Source organism: Vicia villosa, linkage group LG6, assembly GCF_029867415.1.
Source record: "Vicia villosa cultivar HV-30 ecotype Madison, WI linkage group LG6, Vvil1.0, whole genome shotgun sequence".
Classification (NCBI taxonomy): domain Eukaryota; kingdom Viridiplantae; phylum Streptophyta; class Magnoliopsida; order Fabales; family Fabaceae; genus Vicia; species Vicia villosa.
In genome coordinates this window covers 157,132,904-157,153,817 of record NC_081185.1, presented here as the reverse complement: position 1 = coordinate 157,153,817, position 20,914 = coordinate 157,132,904, and the positions used below count along the sequence as shown (strand labels likewise).

The 20,914-nt window shown below is 31.3% G+C and overlaps 2 protein-coding genes and 1 pseudogene across 2 annotated transcripts; 1 reads left to right on the top strand and 2 right to left on the bottom strand.

Moving 5' to 3' along the window:
• The first annotated feature begins 252 nt into the window (after positions 1-252).
• Positions 253-1,183, top strand: LOC131612921 (anthocyanidin reductase ((2S)-flavan-3-ol-forming)-like). The gene is made up of 3 exons (XM_058884661.1): positions 253-405; positions 489-871; positions 1,053-1,183. Exons 1-2 carry the CDS (start codon positions 343-345, stop codon positions 852-854), a joined length of 429 nt encoding a protein of 142 aa, XP_058740644.1. The 5' UTR covers positions 253-342; the 3' UTR covers positions 855-871; positions 1,053-1,183.
• A 247-nt stretch (positions 1,184-1,430) lies between these two features.
• Positions 1,431-2,245, bottom strand: LOC131615101 (probable WRKY transcription factor 41; annotated as a pseudogene).
• A 519-nt stretch (positions 2,246-2,764) lies between these two features.
• On the bottom strand, positions 2,765-4,507 carry LOC131610735 (hydroquinone glucosyltransferase-like). Its single transcript, XM_058882768.1, has one exon. The coding sequence runs from the start codon at positions 4,412-4,414 to the stop codon at positions 2,927-2,929; it is 1,488 nt and encodes a 495-aa protein (XP_058738751.1). The 5' UTR covers positions 4,415-4,507; the 3' UTR covers positions 2,765-2,926.
• Between the last annotated feature and the right edge of the window lie 16,407 nt (positions 4,508-20,914).

Below are 20,914 nucleotides of genomic sequence, written 5' to 3'. Positions count from 1 at the left end.
CCTTAGAATGTTGGTTTTTTTTAGAATTCTAATTTTTATTGTTTACTTTATAATGAGCATTTTTTTATCCTTGAATAAATTTTATTAATATAAATAGTACTTGACTTAAAAACAAGTTTGAGGCTCCATTTTTTTTTTTTATGTTTTTTAAATATTTTGCGGGGGTTTTAAACCTCAAAAAATACAATATTCAGAATACTAGCGGTCGAGCAAAAGCCCCGCAGATAATTTGTGGGAATCGTATAAGCGGCAGTTATCAAAACTCCCACAAAACAATTTGCGGAGGTCGAAAACCCCCACAGATAGTGTTAAAAACCCCGCTATTCAGCTGCGTTTTTTGTAATGAATTGTTGGACACCTCTCAATGATTCACTGTCATATTTATACCATGATGCTTATGTTAAGGTAACTTTCCAACTCTTATTCTTGTATCTGATTTGTGAGACCACAATATTTTTTTTTTGAAATGGTCTTGTTTTTTGTTTAAGGATTATGTTTATTCAAAGACAGTGACAGAGAAATATATGTTGAGTTGCGGGAACAACGAAAATGGTGGAGGGTTGGAGGTGGTTACTCTTATATGTGGGGTTGTAGGAGGGGACACTCTTCAATTCTTCACACCTAGTAGTGTGGAAATATGTATCTCGCAGATTATAGAAAATGCAAAGGGATACAAATCACTGGAGTTTGTTCAAGAATTTCTTGGGAAAATTCCTTTTGTACATGTTGATGATGTTTGTGAAGCTCATATATTCTGCATGGAAAGTAGCTCAATCAATGGAAGATTTTTGTGTGCTAGTTCCTATGTTTCGTTGAAAGAGATCGTTGATCATTACGTTCTTCATTATTCATAATTCATTGTTAATCAAGAGTAAGTGGCTATTTGTTCTTGCTATTTGTTTTGAATAAAAATGGTGAGTTTTAGTTCAAATCAATGTTTTAAAAATCTGATCGTATAGTTTTCATTTGAAAATTAAATTTCATGAGTTTTAGTTCAAACCAATGTTTTAAAAATCTGTTCGTATAGTTTTCATTTGGAAATTAAATTTCAGATATGCAGATGGGCCAAAGAAGGATATGAAGTGAGGGTCAACAAAACTATATGACAAAGGACTTGTATATAAATATGATGCTAAGATGATATTGGATGATTGTATCAAATGTGCTAGAAGGATGGGTCATCTTTAGTCTCCATATATATATATATATATATATATATATATATATATATATATATATATATATATATATATATATATATATATATATATATATATATATATATATATATATATATATATATATATATATATATATATATATATATATATATATATATATATATATATATATATATATATATATATATATATATATATATATATTGTTTCTTGGGTCTGTAGTTGATACTTTTGAACATTGTAGTGTTTCTAGTTCTCTAATTTTGAGGGAAAATCCTTTTTTGAAGGCTTAGCTTGTGTGCATGTGTGTCTTCCTCTGTAAGTAACCTCAATTATTGTTGGATCTTCATCTTATCTTTGAATTTGCTTTGTTACTAAACATCCTTGTCCATTTCTATGTGTCCATCTCTAATATCCTCTGCAATCCAAACCACTAGTTTTTCAGATTTTTTTTTCATTATATTTTTTTACTTTTTTAATTTATAAGTTAAAAGAGATGAGGAGCCCAATAGCACTTGGATGAGATGGTAGTTTAACCTGAAGTTTTGAGTTCGAATTCACTTTCGGACATGCAATTTTAAAATTTTTTGAGAGAGAGTTATGCCGTCTATTATAGTCTTATTCGACACAGGAGACTAGTCTCTACGAGGATATCCGATTTCTAAAAAAATTGAGAAAATTGAGAAATGTTAACCTGGAAAACTTAGTTCCAAGAATATCCTTTTGACCATATTTTCTCCAGCCATATTCATCATCCAAAGATCCTCTAAATAATCCTGTGTTCGTGTGAATCTTCACTTGCTCTTTCCACCTTGGCTATAATAATAAATACTATCTCACCAAAAAAAATGGAGTGCCCTAGTTGGTCCAGTGTTAAATGTTAGTATGTCCGCAATAAATATTATGTCGATCCCAGAAAATTTTCCACCCTATTAAAACGATGAAAATGACCGTGATTGTTTTGTACCAGCTATATTTCAGTATTGCCGATTATTTAGAACCTTGAACTTGTCACCAACTTGATTAATTTGTATTATTAGTTGATAGACAAGTTTTAGATACATAATAATATAGGACAAAAATAAACGCTGAAATGTAAAACTTGATACAATATTTGTTTGTGGTATGGCGTCAAACTCGTTCGGCGCTGTTGGACACAAACACCACTAACTACTAATGGACAATTACATTTTGGATCTAACCTAAACCCATTGCGTTCTTATCTTAATCATGTTAACTTAAATAAATGGAGTTTCATATAATACGACATTTGTCAATCCAAAGTTCCAAACTCATTTCAATTTTAATTGCAAGCCATTGGTAAGTGTCTATCATCTCATTATGGTGCCATGAATATTATTGTTCATTAGGTCCCACATCTTTTTGCCTAGTGCCACATGTCTTTGTCATTCTATATAAATGTAAATATGTAATTGTATTATTATTTTTAAATTTTGGTATTGGATCTTTCGACCGATTAATTTAAGAGGACTAATTCCACCGTTCACTTTCGAAATTCGGTTTAAAATTAGAATAAAAATCTGTATGAATTGACCCAACACATAAATTGTTTGCCCTTAACAGAATTCCAACATGAAATTATTATTTATTAATGTTACTCTTCTGCCTAATATTTTGACAATTTTATTAATGTACATAAATTAAGAAGAAAATAGTACAAACAAGATGTTCTTATTACATCTAATATTGAACAATACAAGCTAGTACTAATAATACTTTATAATTTAATTTGTCAAAGTGGAAATGTTGTTGCTATTGCTCCACTTGAGAGCCAACTTAGAGATCATGTTAGTGGAAGTTCCATTTTCACCCAAAGTTTTTGCAGCAGCCTCTTTAAGATCCTTCATTTTATAACGAAGCTTCTTCCCTTCTTCCCCTTCCATCAAACACTTGACAACACTAGCAATCTCTTGTCTCTCAATCAAACCATTCTCATTAAAATTTGGTCTCAACCCAACCTTAACATCCTCAGTTAAAATAACAGCATTCATTTTCTGTTCAGCATAGAGTGGCCAAACAACCAAAGGCACCCCATTGACAACACTCTCAAGAACAGAATTCCAACCACAATGAGTCAAAAACCCACCGGTCGACCCATGGGCCAAAACCTGTGGCTGTGGGGCCCATGATGAAAGAACTAAACCTCTCCCTTTAGTTCTTTCTAAGAAACCATTTGGTAGAAAATCAAAAGGATCAGAATCAGTTTCAGCGCTGAAATAAGAAGCATTAGCAACTTTATCATTTGGGCTTCTAACTACCCATAAAAACCGTTGCTCACTCTTTTCTAAACCGAGTGCTAACTCAGTTATCTGATTACTCGAGAGGGTCCCACCACTTCCAAAAGACACAAATAAAACACTCCCGTGTGGCTGATTGTCTAGCCACTTCAAACACTCTGAACCGTTTGGACCGGGCTGAGCTACTTCTCTATTAACTAACGGTCCGACCGGGTAAAGAACCGGTTTCACTTTCCCCGGTTCTTCTTTTTGTAACTCCTTGATTGGACCCGGTTCGAGTTCAAGGAAACTGTTTTCGATAATCCCATCCGCTTCACTGTATCTCTTGGCGTTACGAAGAACAGTTCTGTAAGCGTCGTTTTTCCGGTCCTGAAGCGGGTCCAGTAAATCTTTACCGTGAACCGGAATACAACCGGGGATTTTCACCGGTTCGGCGAGTTCTCTAAACTCGCAATGAACCTCTTGGTCTAAACGAGGGAGATAATGAAAAAGAGAAAGAGCCATGGCTGTTGAAGGGTAGAAAACGTATTTAGGGACGTTGAATTCGTCGGCGACGTCGAAAGCGTCGGTGGCGAAAAGATCGACGACAACGGCTGTGATAGTATGAGAAACGGAGAGTGAATGGAAGGTTTCGCGGAGAGAAGGAAGAGAACGGAGGACGGTGAGGGAGATGAGTGTTTCAATCTTGGTGGTTGGTGGAAGATCAGTGAATGAAACTGGTGGAAGGAAAGTGTGTGAAATGGATTTGGGAAGAGATTGGAGAACGGAAATTTGTGCTTTGGAAGGTGGACCTTCGGTAGGGATGAGGAAGGTGATTTGGAGGTTTTGATGAAGAAGAATTCGTTTGGAGAATTCAATCATTGGGATGAGATGTCCCATGCCAGGTGACGGTAGCATCACCACGATTGGTGGTTTTTGTGCCGTTGATGGTGATGGTGATGGTGCTGTAACCGTTTCTTGTTTTGGAGGTTCCATGAAATGAAAGTGAAATTAGGATGAAAATGCAAATGAAATGAAAGAAGGTTGTTATGATATGATATGATATTGTTGAGAGTTTGAGGAAGTAGGGAATGTTTATATATAGAGAGAGTCAGTTGGGTGAGAATTTATGAATGATTGATTGGTGCTGAGTGGCAGCTAGCTAGCGCTTGAATTTCAGTGAACGACGTTTTGCTATATTTTCCATTATTGTGGTAATGGAATTGCTTTTAATAATGCATTACTTTTTGGAAATTATTAAAGGTTGTTTATAAATTTAATGAAAACTTATATATGATTTATTGAAAATATTAACTAATTTACTTAAGAAATTTTAAAATAAAACAAATTCAATACCAAAAAAAATCATTCAAGAAATTTTATAAATTTAAAAAATAATTTTTCCATTAATATTTTAACGGATTATTATTTAGATCATTCTTAATTTAGATATTTTTCTTTTTCAAAATATTTTTTACTACTATTCTTTTCAATTCAGAATATTTGCAACCAAATACCTAATTTATACATCTAGTTTGTATATAATTTAAATATATTTACTATTTATCAAAAAAATGTATTTAGTAAATATGATTTTTAATAAAAAATTAAACGAGTATCTTTTTTATTTTATTTTATAAATTACTCTGATATTTATAGTAAAAAAGTTTTTTAAATACATTTAATAATCATTTCTCTGATTTTTATTATTAATTATTTTAAAGTGTTTAGTAGCTGTATATTGATTTTACATTATCATTCAATAAAAAATTCATCATCCATATCATATTATTAATTTAAAAATTATAATTTAATTTAAAAATTATTGATTAACTTAGCATATTTTATTTTCTCTTTTTTAAATAAATTTTATAATTAATATATTTGACTCATATATGAACCTCGTACGTTATTTATCAATTGTTAAATGTATTTAAAAAGTAAAGAAGTAAAGACATGAATAAGTAATAAAGTAGATGATGTGAAAATTGTAATGGATGGATGAGTTGGGTATTTTTGTTTTGTTGTTGGCTGTTGGGTAGTGTAAAGGAGGGCATTATGGATTTTAGATGATTGGGTGAGAGATTAATATTAAACTTGTTGGGAGTAAGTAGAAATCTATGGATAATAATATTAGTATAATAATGTAAATGTAATGGAGAGTTCATATTCATAGACAATGTTATCTATCTAGAAGGAAAACGATGAGTAAGTGAAGTGGGGACGGATCTTGCAATAAAGAGATGATGTCAATTCATACGTAAGGCTTATGCCATAAACAATAAACACACACGAATGAATTTCTTTTTCTTTTCTTGCTATGTGCTTTTCAGTTATTATTGTTGTCATATCCCACACGTTTTAATTATTGCCTTCACTTTCAATAAAGCTGGAATGAAAAGAGAAGAGTATTTAGGATTTTTGTGTGTGTCTCGGTTAGTTGAAGGAACTTTCTGTACCTGGACGGCAGACTGGCAGAGTTTGAAATAATCATCTATTAAACATAGGCGGCTTACCTTGGCAGTGAGTGATTAGCAATGAAAATTCAAGATTGGCTTGTGTTGGGTGGGGGATGGTGTCAAGAAATAACTTAAATGGAGTAGGAATTAGTTACAACTTCTTTTTTTTTTTGAGTAACTACTTATAATATCTTTTAGATAATGTAGTTAAAATCAGATCAACATCAACAGGCTAATCTAGACTGAAAGGAGAAGCGGAGAGAATTGGACACTCTCTAATGTCAGAGAGTTTCAAGTTCAAGAAGCGGAGCTTTAGCGAGGCTTCGCCGATTGATAAGAAAAAGACTGTTAAACAAACCTGCCTGGCCTTTATTCCAATCCCTTCTAGGGACCTTTCAAAGAAGTTTCAGTTAAAGATACAGTAAGCGTTGCAATAAGCTAAGAAGTCAGTCCCAGTAGATAGAGTCAGGGAAGGGTATGGGTAAGGCAAGTTAAAACCATTGAGTCATTCCCCCGCCTTGTATCTGTAAGCCATTGAGTCTAGCTCCTAGAGAACGGGTCAGCTGAGGAGTAATCGACCACATTTAAATCACTCCCGATTGAACTGTTAGTTTCATGGGTAAAAGAAAAGGGGACCGTACGTGAGCGCAAAGGGGGTAATATCAGTACTGCTTCTTTAGATTAGATGTTCGATATATCCAAAGAACTTCAGATAGTAAATCATGCCATTGAAACAATATAGTTAAAAGTTTTACGTTTAAAGGTTGAATCAGGATTTGATAGGAGTTTGACCTATAATACTAAAGTTATATTATTTTAATCTTAGAAAGAATCAAGATACATTTAGGGAGTTTGAATTTAATGGTAAACTTTGACTTATAATTATGGATGACAAAAAAAAACTCGTACTCACGAATATCCGTAAGTTAAACCCTTTACAGACACGTGTAATTGATAACTTAATGAATATCCACGGGTAAAATAAACGAATATTTAGTAACTCGTTTCTTTATGGATTTCATTCTTAGGATTATCAACCGTATTACTAATAAATCTTCCGCTAGAACTAGGTAAAGCAACCATTTGACAGGATAGTTGACCAATCTGCATCTCTAAGTTTTTTATGGAAGCATTAGGAATTTTGCTCATAGTTTCGTGATGTTTGCTTACTTGTTCAAAACTGCTTTGAGTTGTCTGAATGAATTTATTGGGAGCCTTTTTAAGAGGTGGCCGTTTCCTCTAAAATGGAGGCTACTGAGTTTGTTGCGCACCCTGATTTGCATTCAAGGTTTGATTGTTGCTCCACTTGAAGTTTGAATGATCTTTTCAACCTGAATTGTAAGTATTTGAATAAGGATTATTCTTCTAGAAATTTGCAAATTATGCTTCTTCATAATAGCCTTCTGTAGAACACATTCCGTTTGCATGTCCATTTTCGCAAAAATCAAACTTTAATGCTTGTACTTGACTTACGTTAGCTTGATTCAAGCTTCTTTCAGCTAGCTTTTTATTCAATAATTCAATTTGAGCTAGTAATGCAATATGAACATCTAAAGTTAACTTACCTTTTGGTGTACCTGTAGTTTCTGCCTTTACAACTCTTTCACTCTTTGAACGATATTCGTTCAAACACATTTTTCAATCAAATCTCTTACCTGAGCTTCAGACACAGTCTTGATTGTGCCTTCTGCGGAAGCATCCAACAACATATGTGTTTGACTCCTGAGCCATTTGATCAAGTTATGTATTTGATCCATGCTGCTAAGATTAGGATTCAGACACCTGCGTAATAACAATTTAAATCTCTCCCAGGAATCATAAAGATATTTAGTTTTTGTTGCTCAAAATTAGTGATATCAACTTTTCTCTCAGTGAGCTATGTGGTAGTGAAGAATCTTTTCATATATTTATCCTCTAGCTCTTTCCACGTTCCAATGGTACTATTAGGAAGACATAATAACCAATCTTTGCCTCTTCCAAAATTTCAGCCTTTCTTTCAGTGAGCTGTGTGGTAGTGAAGAATCCTTCCATAAATTTATCCTCTAACTCTTTTCAAGTTTCAATGGTATCATTAGGAAGACATAATAACCAATCTTTGGCTCTTCCAACTAATGAGAAACTGAACAACCTCAATTTCACATAAAAATCAATGTTTTAAAAATTAGATCGGACTGCTCCATCGAATTGGGAATAGATGGATCACCGGTATGATTTGATTGTTGGACCAGATATGCTATTGAACTAGTGAGAACCGATCAAACCGAACAAAATTAATAAAAATCGGTGAATTGAGAATTTTGATAAATTGGCAGTAAAATGCTTGTTTTTTTCTCCAGTTTTGATAATTAACAAGTATAGAATATAAGTAAACTTTGTTAAAAACTTATTCGAAACCACTTTCTCTTTTTCTTCTTAGAATTAAATTTACTAAAATTAGACTTTATTTAAAATTTATTTGAATTGGCATTTTGTACTATTTTATGGTGATTATGTTTAGAATTTAAATTAAAAAAATAAAAAATAAAATTATATTATTTTAAAATTTTGAAGATGTCATAATTTTTTAAGAGACCGAGTCATCCGATTCCATTAATTTAATATTTATATAATTTTATTATAAAAACTAATTTATTTAATCAATTTATTCATTTTAATCTAATTTAGTTATGTGATTTAATTAATAATTTAGTAGTTCAATAAAAAAAAATAATAACTCAATATCCTCGTCAGTTTAATGATCGGTCATTAAAAGAACTTTTATTTTATTTTAAGATAGAAAACAAATGCAAAAGGGTTTTTTTTTTTTTGATCAAAAGGAATATTTTTTTCATTCGGAAAAGCAGTCATTTATACCATTTTAAGAAAATCATTTTTAGCTAAATGAGTGAAAGGCTATAGATAATATAGATAATGCTTATAAAATATGACGTGTCAAGAGAGTTTTTGAAAGGTTAGACTCTGCCAGCAGTGGTCCCGTTTCCATGGTTTGCTAAACTATAATACGACGTTATAATGATGAAAGAATGATGCACCAAAACTATAGGAATATTAGAATCACATGGATTTGAATTTTCACATTGTCTAATTCAGTTATGAATATTCCAAAGAAAAGTTGGAATAGTTTTCAAAGCCAGTAATCAATGCACAGCCAAGTAGAAAGTCATTAAATTAATTTTTTGATTTTTTCACACACAACAAAATAAATAATTTAAAAGATAAATGAATATACTTTTCTTTATTAAGACAATGAGGAAAGAATGTAACTGATGATTCACACTAGAAGAAAATAAAACAAAAAGAGAAAACAAGAGTAGAAGTGAAAAAGAAAAATAATTTTTATTGTTTATTAGAAAAAAATACAAGTACATAAAGTTTAAATAGAATTGACTCTATGCATACTAAAGTATAAATATGACTAATATTACATCATCTGAATACAGTCGATATTTATTATCAATAATATTTTCTCTCATCTTTTTTACATAAATTCAAAATAATATATAGAGTTTGTTTTAAGAAATATTCTTGCATTAAAATATACATATATCCATATTTTTATAAACACATATTAATATTTTAAGTTGAAATGTTTAACATTTTTTTTAATTTATTTATTTTTAATAAAAATTATAAGGTAGTGGTGATAATGAAAGGGAGAGAAAAATATTGAATTGTTTTATGTTATTATTTCTCAATTAGGATATATGTTACAAGTGTTATTTTATTTTTATTTTTAGATTTAAAAAATGTGATTAATTGTTTGTAAAAACTTACACGTTATATTAATTTCTATCTAAACAATTTCTTGTTTTAATACTCCTTGAACTCCACATCTCTTGAACTACATATCACTTTATCTAAACAATTTCTTGTTTTAATACTCCTTGAACTCCACATCGCTTGAACTACATATCACTTTTGAAATTGTATGTTATTTTGATTATTTTTAATGGTTAGTTATATTTTAAAAAAAAAATCTTCAATTGAATTTGTTCTCGAAATCCTCTCTCTTCAATGGATTTTGTCTTTTTTTTTTTGGTGAGATCTCTTGAAACATGACTAAGGAGCCAATACGCAACGTATTTATCATTCCTATTTTAAATAGAATATTGAGGATCATCATTAGGAGGTTGTGGAATCGAGCCATCAACAAATTCAACAATACTCCTAAGGAAATAAAATGCAATAAATGTGTTCTAATTTCACTTTTATGGGTCATAAAAATAATCCAGGTATATATAGTGTAATCATGAACGGGCGTAAACAAATATCTACGGTTGCTTATAGAAGGGTGGAATAAGGACCCAAATGTCAACATGGAGCAAACAAAAGGGTTAGAGGAATTACTAGTACGATCAATATAAGGTAAGAATTTTTTCTTAGATAAAAGACAACAATGATAAGGAAAATCTTTAATAAAATTGTATGTAATACTAGGACATTGTGAAGTTATAGTTTGATGAACACGTGGAAGGTGTTAGGAAGAGGGAAAATGGTTTGAGCTTTAAGGACATAAAGGTCTCCAAAGCGTTTAACTAAACCAATAATTTTTGTAGAATTTTTCTGTAAGATAAGGCAAGCTTTATTAGTGAATTTGGGACTACAGGGCATATAAATCTATAAATTTTATAGAAAAAATACAGATGATATGAAAGGTTGGGATATGATAAACGTTAGATAAAATTAAAGAGTTACAAAGATTGACCGTCCCAACAATATTAGTCAAAACATTGGTGCCATTTGGGAGTTTCATATGAATAGGAGGCACAAAGCAATGAAATTGAAAGTTAAGTAAAATGGGAGTGATGTGATGTTCTCTCTCTCTCTCTCTCTCTCTCTCTATCTATCTCTCTCTATCTCTCTCTCTCTCTCCCCCTCTCTCTTTCTCTCCATTGGATTTATTTTCTATTCTTTTGTGAGATCTTTAGAAACATGGCTGAGGAGTCAATACACAATGACTTTATCGTTCCTATGCCAAATAGGATATTAAGGATCACCATTAGGAGGTTGCACAATCGAGCCATCCACAAATCCAATTTTGTTCTTTGGGCCGAGAACAAGAACATCGGACGACGCCACGACGGATAATTCTCCTCCGTCAAAAGATGCGAGATAAGAACAAGATCGGGATGATCCAGATGGTGAATGTAGAATGGATCAAATGAAATCTTGAAGCAAGATCAAATGAAATCACGAAAATGAAAAATCAAAGCTTGTGAAATGAAGACAAAATGTAAGATTTGAATAGAAAGTTTTCTGATACCATATTAACAAGAACAATGCTTACACAATCAACAAGAATAATGTTGAATGGAACACAAATAGAACATGAAAAAAGCATCATTGCACTGATATTTTCTTTTACAGTAATAAAGTTCAATACCAATAAGTTACAAAATAGATAATTCAATCCTACTTATACATACATCATTGACGATTATCTCTAACTGACTAATATACATGTGTAAATAATTAACACACGTTTTTCTACCATTACAATATTGGCCATGGATTTATAGTATATGATTCTCGAATGAAACCAGTCTGTATTTATCACCTTGGTCAGATAGTTTGCTCTATACCTCGGTGGAGGGAGATTACCTTTAGGTCTAGGCCTTCCATGTAGATATGCTTACGCAAATAGGTAGGAGTTTTTCTTCTGTCTTTGCTTTTGAGAGTTTAGAGCAGAGGGGAGAGGGACTTCCGAAAATAAATTTTTAAAAAATCATAGAAAAATATTCAACATTTTTTTTAAAAAATGATTTTGTTTAGAATGATAAAAGTGTTACTCATTATTATATTTTTTATTTTTATAATACTATAACAACATAAAATATATTTAGAAAATTTATATTAGCTTCAAAAAAACCTCAAAAACTGTCATTCAATATAAATTTTGAGTTCTCTAAATTAATTTTTTTGATGTTATGAATAAAAATAAACTCTCTCAACCAAAATCTTTTAATTTTTTCTGTTTAATTCTTCTCTTTTAATCAAAACCCTTCTCTCCCGTTCTCTCCTAATTCCCAAACATACCCTCAATGTCGGAACTAGGGTGGCTTTCTCTTTAACCTTGGTGTTGATCTTAGTGACCTTGGCAGTGCCTATTATATTATCTCGGGTTAATAGTAGTTTACCCCCGTGTAATATGACCGTGTTTTGGTTTACTCCCACCGTGCCAAAGGTAGGTTTTGGCAACGGTTTTTTTGAAAAAACCGTTGCCAAAAAGTAGGAAGGGGGAAAAGAAAAATCCGCTAACATTACAGGACGTGAATTACTATTAACCCTATTATCTCCACATATTTCATTTTCCCCATTGGTTGAAGCATAAGCTCTTCTTTCTCCACTTGGATGAAGCTCTGGGAATTCACAATCCTCCCCGTGTAGATTTTAACTAGATAGATTTCTCATCCCGGTCAGAGTCATTTTGAAACTTAAGCATGTTGACGTGATATTTCCTAGCCATTATACTAAGAAAATCATTTATAGTAAACGAATGAAAGGTTATAAAATGTGACGTGTCAAGAGAGTTTGTTAAAGGAGGGACTCTGCCACCAGTGGTCCCGTTTCCATATTTTGTTAAACTATGTAATACGACGTTATAATGATGAAAGAATGATGCAGCAAAACTAATTATACTAGAATGACATGGATTTGGATTTTTCACACACTAATTCAATGATGAAGATTCCAGAGAAAATTTGAGATAGTTATCCATTACAAAATCTACTACTAATCAATTCACAGCCGAGTAAAAAGTCATTAACTTTGAAATTTTTACACACAACAACAACATAAATAGGTTAAGAGATAAAATAATATACTTTTCTTTATTAAGATAAGGAGGAAAAAATGTAATCGATGATTGACTCACACGGGAACTTAAAAGAAAATAAAATATAGAGAAGATAAGAGAAGAAGTAGGAAGAAAAATATTTTTAATTGTTTATTTAGAGAAAAATACAAGTACATAAATTTTAAATAGAATTTTCTTTTGTTTGGTTATTAGTATTAGTCAAATGACCGTGCGTTTCCTTTGGGACTACATGCTATAGTCTACGTCAGTGTGACATTTATTTTGATCAAAATTAATTTTTAGCTTTTACATTTTTTTCACTATATCGGATTGACTAATATGATTTGAGGTCAGTTATCACATAAATTAATTTCACTTTTTTTTTTTATCGAAAGAAGATGAAAATCAAATCGTAGTTCTTTTTATCAAATTTGACAATTATTATTGGACCTACTAACAGTTGATTAACTTGATATTTTTAAAATTATATATTTTAATCTATTTTAAATATTTTTTAAATAAAAAATTGAATAATTATGATCACATAATATGAATATTTTAAGATGACCCTAGTTAAAGTTAAAATCAACATCAATGTCTCAAACAATAAAGTTAATAATGTTAGTTTTTTTGATATAAGAAGTTAGTTATCCTCTTCTTTGAATATGGAATTATAGATCTCTCTGAATGTTAAGAAATAAAAATATTATTGTTTTTTATATTAATTTAGATTATCTCTTAATATTATAGTTATATTATAGTTAGTATTATTTTCTAATATTATTTATAAGAAAAAATTCGTATTTTAATTTATTGGATAAGTAATATATTTGGACAATATGTAAATCAGATGTATTAATTATTAAAATAATCTAAAAAATATTTTTTTTTATAAATAAAATCAGAGCATCGTTCTTTGGTCAATAAAGTAACTACTAAACATTCTTATGAATGAATATTTTTAGAGAGAGAAGCTCTTCCATCTTTTTAAAACTAGGATTTCACTTTGTGGGTGAGAGCCGCCGCTTCTCTGTTTTTGGAGTTTCTCTCCTCCAACATGGAAGCTCCTTCCTCCTCAATGGAGGCTTCTCTCCTTTTATGGGTTGTCTTTCTCTCACTTCTGTTCCGCTAAACCTTTCATCCCTTTTGGTTTCTTGCTGTAGTCTACCTTCAACCTCCATCGTGTTCTCGTCTATCTCTGTCAATAGCTACCAGGTGCTCGCAGCAGCAATTTCAAGTCCATCTTCTCCAACATTTGAGACGAAGCTTTGGAACAATAAACATGATGTTCGTCCGTCACCAGAACCCCCGCCACCGGATGCTTCAGATCTGTTGGAGCATGTTGTTTGGGTATCTATTTTTGTTGTTTTGTTAATTGTTATTATGTTCAATGTTATTCTGATTTTATGTTTGATTCAATGGTATGTGTTGCTCTTTTGTTTTGACTATTTTAAGAGTGTTGTCAAGGTGTTTGTTGTAATGCTCCAAAGAGGTTTGTATGTAGGTAATGTAATTTTCCCGTCTTCCAATGCTTCTCCATGTGATGGTGAGTTTTATCAAGATAGAGAACTTATATAATCGAGCTGAGCGTGATAAGCTAAAGATATGATTCGTAACTGGATAGATTTTAAGATTGTGGTTCAAAAACTCCTTGTCTTGTGGAAGATTGTTACAGAGTGGCTTGAATTAAGGAATTGGATTAAGAATGCTTCATTACGTTTTATTCTCTTAAAGTATATTGTTGTCCAAATCTTAATTGATTTAACTATTAGTGTTGTTTGTAAAATGTGAATGTGAAATGCCTTTACACATTGTCTTTCTTTATATCTGTACTCCTCATTTTCATCTAATGAAAATTATGTTTCTATAAAAAAAAAAAAAAAAAACTGCATCATTTCATTAATAATTCTGATTCTATTACGAAACAATAGGCATAGTTACATACCCTCACCATCTTGTTGTTTTTCATCTTCATCCATGTTGATAAATAAAATGTGTTTGTGTTTGCTCTATTTATCTACCATTCATTTACTCTCCATTTATAAGAGAAATAGACACTAATGATAAATTCATGATATTCGATTTAATAAGTGAGCTATACTAGTGAGTCTCGTTAATTTATCAGTTATGTCCATCTTAATGTAAAAACCAAATAGATAAATTATGTAAATCTAGACTTAAAAAGCAACACATTTAATCATTCATTTTTAAATAAAGCAATTTTAAAAATTATTTTAAATATAGATTATTTATTTTTTAAAATAACCTAGAAAACATGTTAGCAATATTAACGTTTTACATAAGAGAAAAGAAGTGATAGACTGAAAATATAAAATAATTTTATACTACCAACTAACATATATATCCAATTAAATCACTTTTATTTTAAAATAAATTTAATTACATAATATATTCATAATTTTTTATTAAATGATAATATAAAATTATTTTACACTCGATACATATTAATTTATATAATAATTGCAACGTATACTACTAACAAATATGAAACAATGACACCTCAATCCAAATCAGGTGGTTACCTTGGTTTTCTTTTTTGTGGTAGCCCATTTCAATCATAAAAAAAAGTGAATGCTATCCATATTTTCCATTCTCATATCATGTTGGTATAATTTCACACTTTACATTTAAACAATCATTTTCACCTCTTGGATTGGAAATAAGTTTATTATTTCAATCCTAATTTATGACTTATCTTATGCTAATGTAAGGTCATTTTCTTTCAATTTTTTTTAATGATTTTTATAGTGTAAAATGTTTTTATTAAAAAAAATATTTATAATTTTTTTTAAAATAGTTATTTTTAAAATGTTATTTTAAATATTCCATCTTTTTGTTAGAACTTTTTTTAGATATTAAAAGTTTTAAAAATCACTAAAATTTAAAGTTATTTCAAATGATTTTTCATAACAGTTGTTTTTAGAATAATATTTTTGAAAAAATTATAATTTTAACCATGTTGTGATCTTAAATAATATATATTTATGTTATAGGAAATTAGAATTATGTTTTAATTCATAAAAAAATGAATTTAAAATAATTAAAAATATTTTGAAAAATATTTTAAAAATACAAAGAAAAAAAATCTATTTTTTATACCTAAAACACACAAATATGTAAGCACATTTATTTAATGATATTATGTCTAAATATTTTTAGAGATTTTAGATTATAATATTAAATAAAATATGATTAACTTATTTTTAAATTTGTAATTATATTGTAAAATTTGTTAGAATTTGTCCATCATTTCCCCTAAAAATTATACTTTAAGAACTCAAATTAGATTGAATTTTAATTAATTCTGTACAGATCCTTAAAAAGACAAAAGGTGAGACAATGGTTGTAATTAAGGGTCTGTTTGGTTGACGATTTTTGTGATGAGTAATTATGAGGGGGAATCAATCATATTGGGTCAAAGAGTCACCAAAAATTTTAAGAAAATGAGTGTATGAATTCTCGCGCTTATAAAATATTCAACCTCCCGTTTTCTAACCAATGTGAGACTTATAACTCACACATGTCTTTCTCAAGTGTGAGTCCATCCACTATGCTCCCCTACAAGCAGAAGCTTTTTCTCCACATACTTTTATCGCCATTGACAGACACTCTTACCATGTTACGGGCACTTCAACTAGACATGATGTATGACCAACAACTTGTCAAGAAGACTTTTGATACAAGAAAATGTTCATTTACTTGACCCATACTCTAATACCACTAATTAGAAAAATAACAAAAAAATAAATTTCTACGCACGTTGAAGGATACCCAAAAAAGAAAAAAAGAAGTAAAAAATTTAAAAATAAAACCCATATATTTATTATTCAACTTGTAGTTTTTACAAGGACAAAATTACAAACCCTCTCATACAATTATAATTTTTTAGAAGAAAATTACAAACCCTCTCAGCTGCAATTTTGAAAAAAAATTTGCAAACTCTCTCTCAATTATAATTTTTGAATGAAATTACAAACCATCTCACAACTTCAATTTTTACATGGAAAAATTGCAAACTCTCTCAACTACAATTTTTGATGGAAAAATTACAAACCCTCTCCCAACTATAATATTTTTGTAGGAAATATTGCAAATCCTTTAACAACAATTTTTATGCTGAACAATTATAAACTGACTCTAAGCACACAACTATCCAAATCCTTAATACACCTAAAAGATTATATTTTATTGTGGTGAATAAACTCAAAATAACTCTTCATATTTATAATAATACTCCAATTATTTTTTCTTCCTGCAACCTGATGTGAAACTTGGATGAATATATTATTTCACCTAATATTTAGGAGGGGAGGGGAAGGGATGGAAAGAGAAAGAATATTTAAAATCAAGATTGTTTGGTTCAATATTTTAGGAGCGTAGGAAGAGAAGAGAAGAGGAGAGGATCAAAATTCCTCGTAGAGTGATAATTTGTTTCCCTATTCAAAGTTTTTTTAGAAGAGAGGGGAAGAGTGCTAAAATATGATTTACTATGTTGACGAAATCAATCTCTATTATCTATACAAATTATAATTTTTTCTTAAGAAATTGTTAAAAGTTTATATTTTCTATTCAAATTATTTTTTTTTTAATCAATGATACTTTGATTAGTTCAAAAAACATTATTTAAGGCAATCATATATGACCCAGCCCCAAAAAATATCAAGGAAAAAAAAAAAGCTAGTACACCAATAATTTAGCTAGGTATGTTCTTAATTTTCTATTTATCTATCCTTTATAAACTATTTTGTCAATGATTTTGTTTCCCAACTTCTTGTTTTGTACATCATTTCCAAAATTAATATCGTTGTGATACCTCCATATCTCAACTATACTCTACGTAGCCGCCAGTTTAAGGACAACAACTTGGTTCCCTTTCCCTTTAGTCTTATTGATCAGTCATTCCAACTCTTGTTCCCATCCGGTTGGGTGATGACTAAGCTACAGCCAATCCAAAACATTCTTCCAAATCTATTTGCTTTCCAAAAATTCAAATAGAAGGTGTTGATGTGTTTCATCAGCACTGCAGAAGCTACACTTGGCTGTGTCAATTAGCCCACATTTGTGAAGTCTTGCGTGAGTTGCAAGTCTTTCGTTGCAAGCAATCTACAAGTTTACCAAGAACCTAAGCCTAGCCATGTTTCCATAGAATAAAACTCTCCCAAGTTTGGGACGATTGAATATTCGCACGTTGAATCATTACAGCTTTTATAATCCACGAAGTTGTACCTGGAATCTGGACTTCCATAATGATGGAGTTTTTTTTCCAGGTTAAAAGCTTGCTCATATCCCAAGTCAACCTCATCTTTTATTTTATAATTTTTTTTGTCATTTTTAATTATTTTAAAATTTTTTATAATAAATTTTTTATTTTTTTTATTGTATTTGATAATCTTTTTAAGTTATATATCATTATCTTTACATTTTTATAAAATATTTTATGACATTCTTTGATTGAATATCTATATTTTGAATTTTGGTTGAGGTCGGCCCACATCAGAAGATCAGCCCACATCAGAACTTCTGATGCTCATCTTCTGGATATGGATTACTCTTCAATACTTTTTAAACCAAATCATTTTCTTTTTCATCTTCTTTAAACAACGAAAAATTCTATAGGGTCATTGTCTTCCTTATTTCCTTCTGTAGAATTTTTCGTTGTTTAAAGAAGATGAAAAAGAAAATGATTTGGTTTAAAAAGTATTGAAGAGTAATCCATATTCAGAAGATGAGCATCAGAAGTTCTGATGTGGGCTGATCTTCTGATGGTTACTCAGAAGATAGTGTTGACCAAAAGATGTTACCTTCTGGGTCCAGATAGCGTAGCTGCTTAGTTAGTAAGGGTACTTTAGTATTTTGTAATATTGTACTATTTGTACTTTAAACTTGTCCACTAAGTTTAGTCTGTTAGGGCTTAGGTGGCAATTTTTCTTTTGTATAAATAGCCTTGTAGTAGCTATCATTTATTAACAACGCAAGTAGAATATACAACTTTATTCTCTCATCTCTTTTGTGCCGTTATTCCTTTTGATCATTCTCTTTGTTATCATCTTTATTCTTGTGCACCAACAATTGGTATCTAGAGCTCCGGTTCCAAACACAGGGAAACACGAGTGAATGTGAATTTGTGTGACTGTGTGATTGATTTTGTTTCCGGGAAACAAAGTTGTGTTGAATCACATTTTTCTTGGTTGTTTGTGGGTTGGGAAACACTGTGTAAGTGTGAGTGAAATCTATTTTTCTGCACAAGTTTAAAGATGAGTGGAAGCAACTTGAATACCAAACTTCCAGTTCTTGATGGCAAAAACTAGAATAGATGGATGATTCAAATGCGTGTATTATTTGGTGCTCAAGATGTTCTAGATCTTGTCATTGAAGGATATGTTCCGGTTGCAGCGGATGCAACGGAAGAACAAAAGGATGCGCAAAGAGAAACGATGAAGAAAGATCAGAAAGCGTTGTTCTTCATCCATCAGTGTGTGGATGTGAATGTGTTTGAGAAGATTGCTGATTCTATGACGTCAAAGGAGGCGTGGGATATACTGGTCAGGTGTTACGGTGGTGACGCATCAGTGAAGAAGGTGAAGCTTCAATCCCTGAGAAAGCAATATGAGAACCTCAACATGAAGAACAATGAGAAAGTTTCTGAGTATATCTCTAGAGTGATTTTGATCACTAATGAGATGAAGGCTTGTGGAGAAACCCTTTTTGAACAAGTAATCATAGAGAAGATGTTGAGGTCACTTACTCCTCAATTTGATTATATTGTTGTATCTATTGAACATTCTAAAGATCTGGAAACCATGAGAATAGAAGAGTTGCAAAGCAGCCTAGAAGCACAAGAGTTGCGTCCGACTGAAAGAACTTCTGAAAGGGAAGTTGAGCAAGCTGTGAAAGCTTCTTTTGTCAAGAAGGACCAGAAGCATTCTTGGTCAGAGTCCAAGAATAGACGTGGTGATAGATTCCAGAAGGAAGCCTCAACTTCTGATGAGAAGAAATATCAGAAGGGAAAGGATAAGAAGAAAGTTCAATGTTACTGTTACGAATAGTTTGGCCATTTTGCTAGAGACTGTTTGGCAAACAAATGAAGGAGATCAAAAGAAGCAAATATAGCCAGAGGAGTTTCAGATGATGAACCTGTGCTATTGATGGCTTGAGAGTCTGACGAAAGATGTTTGTGAGAGTGGTGGTATATGGACACTGGGTGTTCAAATCACTTGACTGGAAACAAACAATGGCTGATAGATTTTGAATCTAAAAGGAGGACAAAAATCAGATGTGCTGATGATAAGTACCTTTATGCAGAAGGAATGGAAAATGTCAAAGTCAGAGTGAAGAATGGTAAGAATGTTCTGATCAAAGATGTTTGGTATGTTCCTGGAATCAAAAGCAATCTGATTCCAATCAGAAGTTGATTATGCAATTTGAACAGGGAAGCAACCGAACATTCAAGGTGAATGTAGAAATAGCTGAAACAGTGTGTCTGAGTGCAGAAGGCTCAGAAGGTGATAGTAAGTTGTGGCATAAGAGGTTGGGGCATCTGAACTATAGAAGTCTGGAACATCTAAGTTCTAAGAAGCTTGTACATGGCATTCCTAAGATTGTGAAGCCTGAGAAGTCATGTGAGGTATGCATGAAAGGCAAGCAACCCAGATTGCCATTTGTATCAGAAGTTGCTCCAAGAGCAAAGCATGCTCTGGGAGTAGTGCACTACGATGTGTGTGGACCATTTCCAGAACCTTCACTTGGAGGAAATAGGTATTTTATGTCTTTTATGGATGAGTTCACAAGAATGACGTGGGTAACACTTATCAAGTTTAAGACTGAGGTGTTCACAGAATGCCAGAAGTTTAAGGTGAAGGCTGAGAAGCAGAGTGGTCAGAAGATAAAGATTCTCAGAACGGATGGTGGATGTGAGTATAACTCTACAGAATTCCAGAAGTTCTGTGATGATAATGGAATTGAGCATGAGGTAATTTCTCCTTATACTCCTGAACACAATGGTCCTGCTGAACGTAGAAACCGTACTTTGCTTGATATGACGAGAAGTATGCTAAAAGAGAAGAAGCTTCCTCACAACCTCTGGGGAGAAGCTGTTGCTACTGCAACATATGTGCTCAACAGGTGTCCAATGAAGAGGCTGAAGGAAATTGTTCCTTTAGAGAAGTGGACTAAAGAGAAGCAAAGTGTTAGTCATTTGAAGGTTTTTGGTTATGTGTGTTA